Source organism: Oxyura jamaicensis, chromosome 1 (assembly GCF_011077185.1).
Source record: "Oxyura jamaicensis isolate SHBP4307 breed ruddy duck chromosome 1, BPBGC_Ojam_1.0, whole genome shotgun sequence".
Taxonomy (NCBI): domain Eukaryota; kingdom Metazoa; phylum Chordata; class Aves; order Anseriformes; family Anatidae; genus Oxyura; species Oxyura jamaicensis.
In genome coordinates this window covers 10,561,134-10,577,507 of record NC_048893.1, presented here as the reverse complement: position 1 = coordinate 10,577,507, position 16,374 = coordinate 10,561,134, and the positions used below count along the sequence as shown (strand labels likewise).

General features: G+C 34.3%; 1 protein-coding gene across 1 annotated transcript in view; it reads right to left on the bottom strand.

The window, feature by feature from the left end:
• Positions 1 to 16,374, bottom strand: part of SEMA3C (semaphorin 3C) — a 124,587-nt gene that overhangs the window by 53,116 nt on the left and 55,097 nt on the right. Inside the window, exons 3-4 of the mRNA XM_035342413.1 lie at positions 3,887 to 4,047; positions 1,454 to 1,516 (exon numbers count right to left, since the gene is read on the bottom strand). Coding sequence (XP_035198304.1) covers positions 1,454 to 1,516; positions 3,887 to 4,047 — 224 coding nt within the window. The remainder of the gene's footprint in view (positions 1 to 1,453; positions 1,517 to 3,886; positions 4,048 to 16,374) is intronic.

The window sequence follows — 16,374 nt, the reverse complement described above, 5'->3', positions numbered from 1 at the left end:
TTCTTTCTTTCTTTCTTTCTTTCTTTCTTTCTTTCTTTCTTTCTTTCACTACCATACTATCAGGAAAGAAAGTAGGTAAGCTGCCATACCAAACATAGAATTATTTATTTAAAAGGACTCCTTCTATTGCTTTGGAGACCTGTAATGAATTACTCCCCACAGTATTGGAAAAGGTGTATTGCAGCTAAGCTGCAAGAGGGCAACCTTCTGGTGTCTTTATATCAGCAGTTGCAATAGATTTAAAACCAAACCAACAAACAAACAAAAAAAATACCATATTTTTGTTACAAAGTGGACTCAGTAGAATTATTGTAACATTGCAAGTCATTTGTAGGCTTAGTTAACAATACAAAATGTGTAGCTAATATAAATAGAAATATTAGGCCTCACTTTTGTTCCTAGATTTATGCAGAGGAGGATGTTACAAAGACCTATCTAATGTGAGGGTTTCTGATTTCCATAGTTTCTTGCTCAAGTCAAATTATAAGTAAAATCAAATTATTTTCTTTATAAATTTAACACTGAGAAATTGCAATTTTCTAGCTCAGAATAGATTATGAGTTCTAATACTTAAATATCAGTTGGAAATCAGATTAAAAAAAAAAAAAAGCTAAAAAGCTAAAAAGCTAAAAAGAAAACCAGACACCTAGGTGCTGCTGAAGAGTGAAACAGACAAAAAGATAACAGAATAGAATAGAAATGTGACTTTTTGTATTTTTCTTACACTTTAACATTTTGTCATGAATAAAATATGGGCATTTTCAGACTGTAAGATCAAATCACTTCAGGAAGATAACTATGTTCATATGCAACTCTGCCAAATACAGGATCTGCTGTGTTGTATTCTGCATCTTTCAAAATAGCTAATTTCTACCTATTTTCTATAAAGAGAGCATTGGGAAATTATCATCTGATTTAGGTCCTTAGGTAGCTGCATTTAGATGGGAGAATAATCAATTGGGGTGCAAAATGACTCAATGTAACCTCTTTGTGGTCTGGTTGACTCCAGAAACCATCTTTACCTTGCCTAGTAAAGTATACTAGTTTCCAGATACTCATTAGGGCATTGCTTTACGTAACTTAAAGAGATGGTCAGGATTTTTGTGAGTCAGGCTGTCAGACAGTGGGTACACCCTTCCTGGGGGCCACGACAGTGCATCCCTACACTGAACAAGAGCTTAGTAGACTGTTAGGCATCATTTCCAGGACATATCTGGAAAATTACTATTACCTAACTCACCAGTAACAAGAAAGAGTCTGAAGGTGCACTCTGTTTACATAGTCTTTTATATATATAAATATATAATTTCATTTTATCATTTGGCCTGCAGAGCATTTAAAAAGCAAAACAATTCTTTCATTTTGTTTTTGGCTGCACTCAAGGTGTTCTGACTTTACTGCCAAGTATGTAATTTGTGTATGCATGTGGATGTGCATGTGGAGTACTACTTACTGTAGGATCTTTGCCAGCCATTTTGCACTCCTCTACCTTGTTTGCAGATGCTGGCCAGAAAATCTGTGAGGAAAGAAATATCTTTTAACTAACACAGTTATCGCACAATTTACTTTTAAATATCATTGTATTGTATAACTTACACTAATAAGTTTGATAAATTTTATACCTTGATTATAAGACCCAAAAGGATTTTCATTGATAAATGAGAACAATTTTTGTCTTAGAGAGCAATAAATTAAATAAAGGACAACACTTGTGGTTGACATAAATTATCATATATTTTGAAGATAAGCTAATCAATTTATTTAATTTTGTTTCTTCCAAATGAGAGAGATTTTCATCATTGTCTGAATTACCATCCATCTTTTTTTTTTTAACCTTTACCAAACCCCTAGAAATTATTCACACCGGAAACTTGAAGACTAAAATATAGCAAGAAGAGTTCTTGTAACAAATTTTCATTTTTAAGGTTTGAATGTCTTATGATAAAACCTCTTAAAACCTTAAGATTTCAGACTGATTTCTTGATTTATTTCCAAGACTTCTTGCACTACAGACAGCTTTACCTGAACTATACTTAAACTCTGATTTATCTTGATTTTGAAATAGAAAAAAGCATCCCTTAGAAATCTCTTACTGGAAATTTACTAAGTGACATAAATTGATAATATTTACCCTCAAGATAACATAAATAATAGTGTTAAAAGATTTTTGTGTAGATATGTATATATACATACACATGTGCAGAGAATTGCAGGTTCATATGAATACAGCATAAAATTAGTAAAGTAGATCTGTTACACAAATAAATAAACTGAAGAAAGAACACATGGAATTGGAAAAAGTAATTCTGAGCATAATATTGGGTGATTACAATACCTGCCAGAAAACTTTGGGTAATTTGATTTCTGTTGATTTTGTTTAATTTTATTTTGGGCTTTCCATGCCTAAATAGACTACTGAAAGACCTCACAGCTTTATACTGTAAAATGTATTTCATGCCACAGAAGTTGTTGTACCTAGTTAACTCTGCACAGAGCTAGAAAAAATCTGTTAAGTGTTCAGTGCAGGGACACCACCACTTCCAGGCCAGGTTAGCAGAATCACTGTGAGATCTGAATTAGCAAGGTCACACCAGCCATTTCAGATCAAAGAAGGCAACCCAATACAGATCATGATTCCCATACCATTGGGAGGAGGAAGGAGATGTTCGTGCTGTCACAAGAAACATTTAATTTAAATGTCTAAGTTAGAGAGTTAGTCTGCCCACATTCCCCACATGATCAATTCAGGTAGACAGACGTGCAGAGCAAAGTTAATTTAAGTACTCTTAATCACCCTCCAGTAGGATCTCTCTCCCTCTCTGCTGACACATTAAAAGCATTGACTCTTAAGTAAAGCATTGAACTTTGCTGCCACAAGCTGGATCTCCCTGCCCCTTGATATGCCTGAGGTACAGTAATAAAGCCCATAGATTAAAGGGTCAGATGAATTTGGTATAACAAGGCATATAGGATACATTTTAAGGTGTTGGTGTAGGTGTAATAATCTAAAGTTAGGCAAGGCAAGGTCCACACAGGTAACATCTTAATAGTCGAGCTTCTGGGCACAGTATTTCTGCAGGCCACTTATTTTAAAATCAGAGCATCTGGATTTCAATTGGCTCTGGAAAAAAAAAAAAAAAAAAAAAAAAAGGAATCTAAAAATTTTTAAATATTCACTAATTTGATTCTTTTCATATAAAGGGTGCCTAGTACAAGCTGGGGAGTTGGAACATAGAGAGACCTTGGAAAATGACATCTCAGTATCTTCAGAGGAGCAGCCACAAAAAGAGTGAGATAAGGGTCATGGTGTCCAAAAAAAAAAAACAACCCACACTGCTTGTGTCTCAGATATCTAACTGAAGGGCAAGGGCTGATGCAGCCATAACAAAGCCTGACAAACAGAACAGAGACTAGGATTTAGAGTACAAAACAAAAATAGAGGTAAAGGTTAAAGTCAGATCTGTCCCTGTATTTTTTTCTATTTTCCCCCTTTGGTCTGAAAATGATAGCATGTATCATATTCTTCCTTACAATCTCTTTTTCAAAGTGCATCTCTGAATTATCTTAAATCTTCAAGAGAATTGGAAACCATCAGCCATATAACTTTTTTTTTTTTTTTCATATAAATTCTCCCTATGAGGCCAAGCCATGTCACTTCAAAACAGTATGTCACTTCAAAACAAGTAAACAGCTCAAACTGAATGTCTGAGTCACAGTCATGCTAATAGTTTGTTCATCTTGCATTACACATAAAACAAGTACTAACAGTTCAATAAGGTGTGGACCTGCAAAATAATGAAATACATATATATATATATATATTTATCTTAAAAAGAAATGTATTAGTAAAGTAACGTTGGATTCTCAAAATAAATCTCGAACTTACACTGAGTGGGTCTTGGCTTATATTATTAATATTCAAAGACAGAATATGATCTTTGCTGCCCACATAGATCCGATCCTGATCTTCATCCATTAATAATATCCTGTAATCCAGAGGACTGTGTGTTATTCTGTGATATTCAGAGGTCTTAGTTTCTTGCAGTTCTGAAATAGTAAATACAATAAATTAGTAAACTGCTTCTCTTTTTAAATAAATGAATCTTTAAACATAACTGGGACCAATAAGAGATGAAGAACCCCTATTAGACACTTGCAATAGCTGAGTTGAACAAATTTTTCTTTCCCAGTTTGAATGCAAACTTTTTATACCCTAAGTAACTATACATAGCCCATAAAATTCTGGCATTGCTTTTATTCAGTCATGTAATGAATTGTTATTTTAATGGATGTGATTATTTACAGCTTTGGCTTTTAAGGAAATTAAATTACTCAATGTGTTCAATATATTTTGAAGTTTATGACAGCACAAAATCCACAAGATCAATACAAATTACGTAAGAACTGTTCACTTGCTTTTCTTGACAGGGGGCTTCACCAACAGTAGGATTTTATTGTTTCCAAAGTAATTTTTTTTCAGTCCTTCATGACTATACATGGCTAATTAAAAAAAAAAAAAAAGGTAGTAGAAAATGTATTCAGTCAAGCCTTATTGCCCTATTGTGTGTCTATTTATTCAGTTATTTATGGGATTTGGAACAAACTATCAGAAATGTATAACTGGATTTTTTTTTCCTCTTTCACACTTAAAACTTTCTTCAATGAAATGAATTGAAACACATCTTTTGATCTCAGTAGCGCAGGATCAGGCCTGTTACAGGAATAGCACAAACATTTGTAATCTAAGTATTACTTGCTGCCCTTGAGAAAGATGAGTCTTCCTGTCTTTGCTTGGCCAATATATTTTGGCCTCAAAACAGATTATTTTTCCTTTCAGTAATAACAGAAGGGATATTTCTCAAGATTTGAGAATGGAAAAACAAAACAAAACAAAACTTTAATAATCAATTTCTCCATATTCAAGTATTTAACAAAATAGTTTGCTTAACTCATGAACATTATTATTGGATTGTGTTTCCTGTGATTCAAACAGGGTTGCAAATACAGAGTAAATCTGAAAATGAAGTCCTCTTAAAGTCCTAGATACAAGAACTGAGTCCATATCTCTTTTTCCAAACTGGGTGTCTGGGACAATATGGATTGTCACTGTTGCTAAAGCCTGTTTTTCTGCTAAAAGCAAGGTCTTTGCTCAATATCTTTCTATAGAAAATGGTAGATATCTTAGCCAAAATAGTCACCTAATATTTTGGGACTTAGATTTCTGTCTACTACAGATCTATTGATTCAAAGAACACTTGACATAACGTGATTTGCATTGATAAATATGATACACAACCACTTATTTTTATATTGATTTTTAAACATATTAATAGAAAGATGAAAAATACCTTTGATTAATGAAAGATATGACATTTTGATTAACATTGATATGACATTTTGATTTTGATTTGGCATGTGAAAGCTTTCAGGAGCTTTCTATAAAGCTTTCTATATGCTTTATTAATGTTAATATTAAAAGATCAACAAATAATATTTATATATCATTTTACTCAAGAAAATTTACACATACAAGCTGTGCTTAAACTGAAACAGTACTCCTTGAATATATATGAAAATTTTCCACATCATTTTCAGAAGTCTTTCTTCAGTCCTTGAAAAATCAATTGCTTTACTTCATTTAAAAATTCTCCCTGTAAGCTTTCAGCTGGGAGTTCCAAAGACACCTGGGAGACTCACCAGCACAGTGCCATTAAAATTCAGTCCCTTTGCTCTCGCTGAAATTCTTAGATTGACCTTTCATAACAAGCCTGAGAAGCTAGTGCTCATCCCCTTTCCTGGTGGCCTTATTAACTTTACTGAAATATTTTGCAGCTGTAAGATGAAACTGAACCATCTCATAACTGTATATGTTATATGCTAGAAAAGCACAGATAAACTGGAAGAGGCAGCAGTTTCCCACACAAGATTGGGTAAAGGTGAGCTTATTGATTTTGCATTATATAATATCACTCCGTATAGCTTCAGTGTTTTTAGAAAAAGAATGATAACAAATAAACCATGATGGACATAAAATATGATAAAGATGCTAATGATTGTTTTTAAGGAAGAGCAAAAATAACTACATATATTTGATTTCCATAACCATTATTCATAGAAATACATTATTTTCCTGGATTTTTAACCTTTGCTTTGTATTGTTTCTTCCTAAGGCACCTGAAGGGTAATCTGTCTCCATCAAGCTGCTAATTGGGAAAATCAGGACCTTATCACATGCCACTAGCCTACAGAAACTCAATGACATTTATATGAGGGAAGGAAAGCCCTTGAATACAGAAGAATGCTGCCCTAAAACAAGGACTCTTATATAGATTTATTACTTTTATTTCTTTCAGGGCTGAAGCACACAGTGTATTAGCTTAACAGGTGCACTCAAGCAAGTGCGGAGAGAATTTATAATAGATCACATTTTCTTTTCACTTAACAAAATTTATCACAAAATCAGGAAAAAATAATTTTCTTAAAGATTCACTAGCTGGATGCTGCTACTTAAAAAGATCAGTGTGTGGAAAGATGCTGTAAGGTCTTCCACATTCCCTTTCATCTCTAAAAGTTTTGGAAAAAGTAAGGCAAAAAATTACTGATTTTTAAAGCACATCTTATTCCATGCTTTGGGAATTTAACCAAACTTTCAAGGCAGTAAAGCCTGTGTGGAGAATAATGTCATGGACAGGTCTCCATGAATAAGTTTATTTTTCTTTGGCAATCAAAATAAAGACTAGAATATATTCCGTATGCAAATAATTGTCATCACTAATAATACAAGAATAACTTTTGTCCAGCGTTCTTTATAGGTCAGTGAACTTAGTTTTGGCTTTCTTAGAGTGATAAAGGCAATACCAATTTAATTTATAGTGCTAGAAATCTGTCAGGTCAATTAGCTCTCTTCCCTTTTAATGAAAATCAAAAACTTAAAAGAATTATCTTGCCACAGCTATTATTATTATTGACCTGCATCTTTTGGAGATCCCAGTGACTAGGAGTTTTCTGTGAATACCATGTAGAGCTTACTGAAAATTAATTTAACACTTACTCTTTAATTATCTTTCTAATCCACCACATAAAAGTTAATACAAGTATTACGGAGAAAATATTGTGCTCTCACAGGAGAAAAAAAAAATGTATTTGTATAATATCTATTATTAACATCACAAAGCCTTTGTAATGCTAAAAATAAATAAATAAATAAATGTGTTGGCCAGAACAAAGCAAACTACCGTTATTAGAATCTGGAAATTGAGGAATGTGGAGTTATCTCCCCTGCTGACACAGTCTGTTATACCTGAACTGTCCAAGCCACCAGTGCATGTATGTATGAGCTATATCCACTCATCAGGTAGTTCTCTGAATATCTTATTTCATCTCTTGACATGATGACACTCCTTATTTTACATTCACTGATGTTTGAAAACACAACCTGACTTTCTCAAACTAAGGGATATAATAATCCCCAATATGTAAGATAAAACCTTAATGTAAGTTACTTTCTCAGTATAAATGTTATGCTAATATGGATGCTTGATACATAAATACTGAAACTACTGCAATAATTAGTGGTAACTTCCTGAAAAGAAAAAAAAAAAAATTACACCCTATTTGCAGACCCACCTGGCCACTTGTTAGTAAAAACTTCAGTATAATCTGTAAATATCTTTACATTGCAGAGTTTGGTAAGCTACAATTATGGGGTACAAGCATCCCCAGCCCAAGTTCAATGCATTGAACTTATCCCCAGATAAGATGTGGATAAACTGTGATATGTGATATGAGTGCATGCAGACATCTCTGCACTAAATCGTCCTTGGGTTTCCAGCCTGGCAGGGCTTCTTTGAGCAAATCTAGGATGATCTGTCAAGCTTTTAATTTAGGATCCCCTGTGGTAAAGTACAAGAAATAATATGCTTTCCTCCTCTTTCCTGCTGGCATAAGGATTCAGCTTCAGAAGGTTTGTTTATGGGGAAGCTGAGAGCAGAAGCACAGATTCGGAGATAAAAAAAAAAAATTAAAAAAAAATAAAAAAAATAAATACAGTTTTATGCACAGAATGACAGTGGAGGGGAGAAAACTAGCTTTTTGGAAAGAGGTTCTCCACAGGGAACCTCTGCTGCCCAAATTGGCACAGATTTTATGTAGCCTTAGTGACTTGGAAGTCAGCAAAACTACTCTGTTTTCTTTATACTCTCACAAACTATGGGGTTCACCATTGACTGGCCTTGTGTGCAACCCGCAGTAGGCTTGACAACATTAGCCCCTTGTTAATGAAACTGTAAGAGTCTCTTAAGCCTCATTAAACTGTCATCTTGTGCCAACAAATATGCCAGACCATGCCAAATGTGAAATTGCAATGTAAAATCTCAATTTCTAGGAACAGAAATAAAACAAATTCTCTCTCTCTCACTTTCTCTTTCTCTCTCTCAATATTTAAGTAGAATGATGGTTTTGCTTATCATACCTAATGGAAATAGGACCATTTTATTGCTAGCACTGAAAGGAATAGCTACGTATTTTAAAAGTGCAAGTGGAATCAGAAGTATTCATAAAGTTACAAAAAAAAAAAAAAAAAAAAAAAAAGATTAAAGCCACAAGAAAAGCTCTTATTTTCAATATTTGCATTTGTACTTTTTATTGAGTAACTTATATGTTTTGTACCTTACTAACAGTAAGGTACTGGAAAAGATCTGGGTAAAAGATATCAAATTTCATAAAAATCTAATCATTTTAACTATTGTTTTCTTGGCCTTGTTCCTGATTTTTCTTTAAATGTAAAGACTTAGAAGAGATGTATTATTTTTACAGTTGACATAGCAACTGTGGAAAAGTACCTTATTTATATTCCTCATTTATATTATTGCTTTTCAACTATGACAGATACATTGTGCCTGTTTATATTTGCAAAGAGAACAAGGTGAGTCTGCCTATTTCCTTTCAAAATCTTCAGAACACGTCACCTTTGCTCTGTCAATATTCCTCTTCCTTAAAAAAAGAAAAAAAAAAGGTATTGATTCCTTCTACTTAAGGTGGTGAGGTAAGAGAGCTTTTAAAGCATTTTTGCTACTGTTCCTGCAGTTTTCAAACTATGAACCAACTCTCAGCCAGCTCCCAAGTGAAGCTGATTATAAATGGGTACATAGTAATTTGGCCAAAGAGCCATAAGCAGCCAGATGTGCTACTTGTCAGTCCCTTGTGTGCCTTAACCACTCAGGGCCCAAAAAGCTCAGGTGGACCTTTGACCTTTTCTTTATCTCTTTATCTCTTCTTCACACATGAGAAATCTTGACATTTTTTTTTTCTAATGTTAGAACAAAATTTGTCCTTTTCTATGAAGAGGCAATAGGCTTAGAAGAACTGTTAGCTTCTGAATTTATCTGAAAGGGTTTTAATTACATTTTTTTTCTATTTTTTTTTTTTTTTAAGAGTTAATGTGAGGGGAGAAAATAGATTTACAAGTGCTCATAAAATCACAGGGTAACTAATTAACAAGATCACCTAGAGGATAGGGAGGAAGGGAGTTCATACAGTACAGGCTGAAACAGGAGCCCTCATCGCTCAGAGCTAAAACATATAATTTGCTAGAAGGAAACTTAATTGCTGTATTTGGAATGAGGGTAAATAACATGAAAATGTCAACAGTATCTAAATGTGATCTGGTTTCACTATACACTTTGAATACTTGTTGGTGTGTTTGCTAAATGAATTGAAAATGGAATATACATATTACTGGTTTAAGATAGGGAAGTCTTTTATAAATAGAAATAAAAGTGCCAAGGAGAAATCTTTGAAGACTCAGGCCTAGAGGTAGCTATAACATGTTTGAAGAGCAATCTGTCACCTTGGACAGCTTTATGTACACATTAGGAGCAGTAAAATGCTCAATAGATCTTTGTGAAGGCGGACCATGTGTCGATAGGAAAAGACATACCAGTTAATAGTTAACCTTAAGCAGAGCATTCACATATGCCTGTATATGATTCCTCCTTTACAATTCACAAGACACACAGAAGTCCTAAAATCCCAGTAATTTGTAGGATTAAAAAAAAAAAAAAAATCACAATGGATTATTAACCAGCTTTTGTTGGGAACTTCGAATGCTGTTCTAAAAGACAATCCTAACAGAGTTGTATTGTTTTTCTTAATACTGCTTCAACAACTATCAGAATTTTTTCACCTTTGATTTACTGCTTTGAAGAATGAAGAAGGACAGGCAGACCCTCTGAGGTGTGGGTAGCTGCTAATTTTGTGAAGGAGGAATGTGCTCTCTAAGCAAAGATACAATGAGAGAAAGTCATTTGTTTGTGTGTGGCAAATTGTAGCATGGCGCATTTGACCTAGCATACACTATCAGGTTAACTGAATTTTTATTGCAGCTTTACATTATAAAGAACAGACACTATTAAAATAAATCTTTTTTCTTTTTTTTTTTTTTTTTTTTTTTGATTTAGAGAGATTGTCATGATGAAATCATGCCACATTACACCATAGAAGCTGTACTCTGAAACAGAGAGAAAAAATATGACAACGTTTTCCAACTGCAGTTGCATAGCCATTCCAAGACCTTCCAAAGACTCCAGTATTGAGATTCCTTCCCTAAGAATTACGCAAGACCACCCACACCCTTCAGCCACACAGTCTTATTTGGCTATAGACACTTCTAGGCATAATTTTCAGATTATTCCTCCATTTACCTTGCAGTAAACCTGGAATAACCCCTCTGAAATCTCTATAGATATTTCAACAAAAATGCTGAACAGTGGCCTTCTTATTTTTTAATAAGTTGAGTACAGTTATAATTTTATTGGTCATCAACTTCATCCCTCAATATAATTGTAATTTGTGAGAAAGAGAAAGCAAGAGAGAAGATGCCACTAATACTGCCACAATATAGAACTTTCCAGAAGAAGTTATATAACTTTTCAAGTATTACCTCATCCATTTCTGCCCACTATTAATCTGTCCAGGATTTATTCTCATTTTTGGTCTCCAAACCAAAGAGACAACTTTGGCAAATGTGGAGATCTGTATAAACAAGCAAACTGTGTTTAAGATTACTGCAGCAGTTAGGCATGTGAGATGGAAGCCAGTCTTCTCCATGTCTCATGTACAAAGTTAACTGCTGTCCAAGAGCTGCATACTTCAGAGTCTGCACACAGTCATGCCTTCTTCACTTCTGTTTGAAAGAAACGGAGAAGAGGCTTTGCCACGTTGCCTAGGGCTCCACTAGCTGAACCAGTCTCACCCACTAGCCTGTGTGCACATAGCGGTTTTGCCACTGGCACTTGAGATGTTTTTGTTTTCCAGATTCAGAAGTGAGAAACTGTTGGTTGCCAAATATAACATTTTTGACATGAATTGAGGAAATAAAAACAACACATACATGGGGAAGTCAGACAAATTCCACATTATTTTACTTCTACTGGGAACAGTGTATCTTTTCATTGTAATCTCTTGTGTTTTCTTGCCTTTTTTTTTTTTTTTTTCTTCTTCTCTCTATTAGACCAGCAATCACATCATTGGAGGAATTGTTGCACTTCCTCCTGTGATGCTCATTCACATAGAGAAATGTTCCAAGTAGCTATCACACTAACTGGCCAACTGAAGCCCTTGCTGCATGCAGACACCGAAACTCTTTGATCCATATTTAAAAAAGATGTGAGAAAATGAAGAAAATGAATTATTGCAATTGTCTCTCTGAAAAATGAATTAAAACCTAAGCTATTCTCCAACTCAGAACTGGCAGCAACATGAGACGCATGTGAGCTGTTCTCCCAATTCATTCATCTTCATCCCTTTTACTGCCAGTAGGTTGAACTCTGGGAGGAGAATGAGGCCTGAATGGACTTATTAGTTTTGCATTTCATTCAGGCTGCTGGTTTTGTGAACAATGCAAGCTTTTTTAGGCATAGGTTTGAGGACTTATTTGCTCTCCATAAACTCAAGACAGCTGATGTCAGCTGGGATATTTCTGAATATGTGAGAGAGGGAGGGAGAGGAGCAGGGAGAGTGTATGTAAAGTTGAATGACAGGTAGGATATTTTACTGCTAGAATTGTCTTTCCTTGCAAGTTTGTATTTTTGCTTCACTTTAATATTGTACTTTGCAGTTTTACTAAGGTATCTTGTGTATAATGAAGATATGTTTTGTCTTTTACAAAATTGACAGTGGCAGCTACTCCCCATACGTACAATTTTGAGGTGTTAATACATTTTCATTGACATGCGAGCTCTATGCATAGAGAATTGGAATGGTGAATTATCAAATATTACAAAATATCCAATGCCTTAAGTGATGATAGTGGTCTGTTAACCTCTTTTCAGACTGAGAAAATTTTCCACTTCAACTCACGTGCACAGTCTTTCCTTTTCTTTATTGCTGCTAAGCTGCAGAATTACTCTTGTGGCCAGATATAAGCAAAATTTGTTGAGAAAGAACAGCTAAATCACTGAAATATTTCATCATGGGTTCTAATACAGTATGAACCCTCTTCACTGTAAGATAGAAGAACCTTTTTCATTATATACATTTTTCTCCTCCAAAGAGCAACCTCTCCAGAGATTCAGCCAATCTCTCCATATCTACGATTGGCATTACTGCGCATGCTGCAGTAATCCCTGTCTTTATTGATCCAACCAACTTTAGCTGTGTTTTTATCCATGCCACTTCATCCACAAATCTCCTTAAAATATACTGCTTTTTTCTTCAGCAGTCACCCCTTGCCCTTACTCTAAAAAAAAATAAAAAGAAAAAAAAAGAAAAGAAAAAGCTTATTTTATGCAGGCTTGGTTACAGTTTCATTATTATTATAATAATTTTAATCAAATTAGGATTAACTATCAAGCAAACATCAGATCCAGCTAAATCCCAAGTGCTTTGCTTTTCTTCACTCTTCAATAAAATAATGTAAAATTTACTCAGCCATGAGCTGAAGAAGATTTGGAGGACAGTATTTCACATTTTCATTATTTCATCATTTCACAATTTCATTTATAAATTAATTTCAATGGACTAGTGAACTAAAGGGTGGTATTTTAGACTTCAATAAATCTGATTATAGAGGGATGCTTTGTAAAAGAAGCTAAGTTGTCTATAGCAAAAATACAGAAACAGATATGTGGAATGGTGGATGTCACATACAACTCGGTAAACTACTGCTTCCTAATTTAGAGTGTTTTCTTATTTCCTATAAGCATTGGTATGTCAGTAGTTGGTGTGTATTTCTCTGGGTTCTTTTTCAGACAATTGCCTCTGTATACTAAGTTAAGAAAGTTACCAAGCTACACTTTATATCTGAGAAGGATGAAAGAAGCACATATTCTCTCCACTATGTGAGAAAACAAAGCAGCTGGAGGTCAACAAATGGCATCCCCCCACCAGTGAACCTTCAATGAACCCCGATTTCAACATGATGCCAGAATTATCATTATACTGAAGATAACAAACTTTACCAAGAAAAAGCCACACTCAATTCCAGTTTTTTTTTTTTTTTCTCAACTGTATTTATCCCAATCTCCTCTCGATATTTCTATCTCTTGAACATAAATATTAGAATAGTAAAATACTTCTGCATGGTATTCTTCATTCTATTTCCTACTGTGTTCTGCACAGTTAAAATATCTTTTGTTGTCTAATCTGGACTGTTTGATTAGACTTGATTTTGCAGCCAAGAGGCCACCCAGCATTCAATACTGACAGGAAGCAAGCTGTTCTCTGGATGTGGGTGTTTGAGATGTTTCCTAAAGAAAAGTTTAGTTTGTGAAGTGCAAAGATCAAGCCTATCCTTATTTTTTTTTTCCTGCCTTGAAATATGTATATATATATATATATGTATATTAATATCCATCTACTTGCTTCAGAGGAAGATCCAGGTAGTTACATGAGATTGCACATTAAGATTTCTTTTTTCAAAATGAATATGATGCCACAACCTGCTTCACTGGACACAGGACTTGGTCATGTCTCTCAGAGGATTTCAGAGGCTTGACACAACTGAAAGTTATTAATTTTACCATCAATGTTCATTGTGTTGCTGAACACCTTCAGATTGTTTATGAGTACTTTCAGTTGTACATTAATCAGGACTTTTTTTTTCTTAATGTCATCTTTAAAAACAAAACCCTTCCAAATGTGCAATTATTTTATTTATGCTTACATATGCAGATGTCTGTATGGATTTGGAAGCTGGAGGTGGGTCTGTAACTGTTAGGTGTCTTTTACAAGGTGTGGCAGTCCCTACTGGTGGCCATGTGGGAGTAAAAGAGTTCTGCGCCCAAAGCCTGCAGAGAGATGTGTTCAGTAGGTAGTATGCTTCCTGTTTAAACATGCAGAGCATAACCGTATTTCACTCTTTTTTGCACCATGAAGACTGACACAAAGAGTGAATTTAGGAGCACATTCCAGAGCTGCATGCTACCATCAATCTTCAAGTGATCACCAGCTGGTATTTGGGTGCACAATAAAAGTCATGTTTAGTGGGCTGAACATAGCCTGGTGGATTAGAGTCCACTCAACTCTAAATCCTATTCTGATGGTATTTTGCTTTTGACTTAAGCCATGTCACATAAACTCTCTGAGTTACACATGTAAAATGGAGGTAATAATTTGTAATATACTTGACTGAGTTGTTTTGGGGTTACATTTAGTAATGTACAAAAGAGCCTTTGAAATTAAAATGAAATAACTGCAGGAAGTTATTTCAAGTGTATTTCACATGCAAAAAGAGATTTTTTGTTTGTTTGTTTTAAGTCCAGACTCTTAAGACTTAATAAGCTCAGCCAAAACTCTGGTTTGGATTTAAGAGATAACTTTTATACTTTTCTGTTTAGATTTCATCTGAATGGGAAGCCATTTAAATAAATAAACCTTCTACAGTCACTCACTCTGTGTTTAAACTAGACCTGCCATATTTATTCAGCAGGATGACCATCTAGTATTTGGCCAAAAGTCGGAAAAATTATGTGAATCCCCCCTCTTGCTTGTCCCTATATATATATTTAAATAAAAGCTGTATATATATATTTATATATAAAAATAGTTAATTAAATAAAAGCTATATGTTTATATTCAGCTCTAAGTTATGAAGAGTCTCATAAGCACAACTCGATCAGTTTTAGACAGTTATTTTTAGCCTCCAACGGGAGAAAGCTATTAATTCATTTGAATATGCTGAACATCAACAGAGAGTAAAAGGAATATAAATGGTTGCTTAAGGTAAGAGAATAAAAGAATCAAGAAGAGTAACATACTCTGCTAAAGTACTGCATGGATCACTCGCAGGTTCAGCACAGAAAGAGGAAGTTCAAGGAAGTAAGTTCTCTGTCAGAAATCCAAAAATGAAGGGTATTTAGATTCCTAGCAGGCTAAAATTGGCACGCTGCAGGTACAGATAAGAGGCAGAGGATAGTATGGAATAGAAGTCAATCATGGTCAGCCACTTAGGTCTGTAGCAAACTATTACTTGTACTAAAAGTTGACTGCACTAAAAGTTGACTACTAAATTGTACTCATATTTTGGGAGCATAAGTAACAAAATATGACTATTCATTTAAAGCATTGTATAAAAATATCTAGGACAAAGGAGATTTGTTTCATGATCAGAACAGGGAACTGTAAGTCAGAACTCCTGGGCATTTGCTCTCTGACCTTGAACAAATCTCTCACCCTCCATTTATGTCAGTTAACCATCTGTTGTATGTTTATAACTGCAGTTACCTGTTTTTCAGAATCACTATCAAGTTTAGCTAATGCATGTTAAAAAAATACAAGTGAAAGGCATTTTTATGTTCAAAGTGCTATTCTAACTAATGTTCCTACTAACTATTTAAGATTATTGCATAATATATTTAAATCACTCCATTTTACAGGTACACATGCTTTAGTGTTTACATGTCATTTAACATAAAGCTGCTTAATGCACAATCCATTTCAGCTCCATTAAACATATAATGTCATGACTTCTATTGCAGTGGAAAGGAAATCTCCACAAGAGAGAATCACGTGATTATGACAGAGTAAATAGAGAGAGTTCTGAATAGCTTTTAATCAGAATTTATTTACTAGGCATGTTAACTCCACTAGATTGGCCCATAAGGAAGAATACTAGGCATTCTTTTGAAACCTTTTGAACGCTTAGCTTGAATGAAAAATATTTTTAACAGGTTAAAAACAGGTTTTAGTTGGTGTTTTGGGCTTTCACTACCGTACCTATATAGTTTCACCTTCATGGCATTTTACTATATACCTCAAATGTTCATCAGTTAAGCAAACAAACAAACAAAAGCAGCAATTCTAAAAACTTTTACTTTCCTTAACCTAATCCTAACTAATTCTTCATAGGTGTTTCTTTTCCTTGCCTTTTACTTAGGA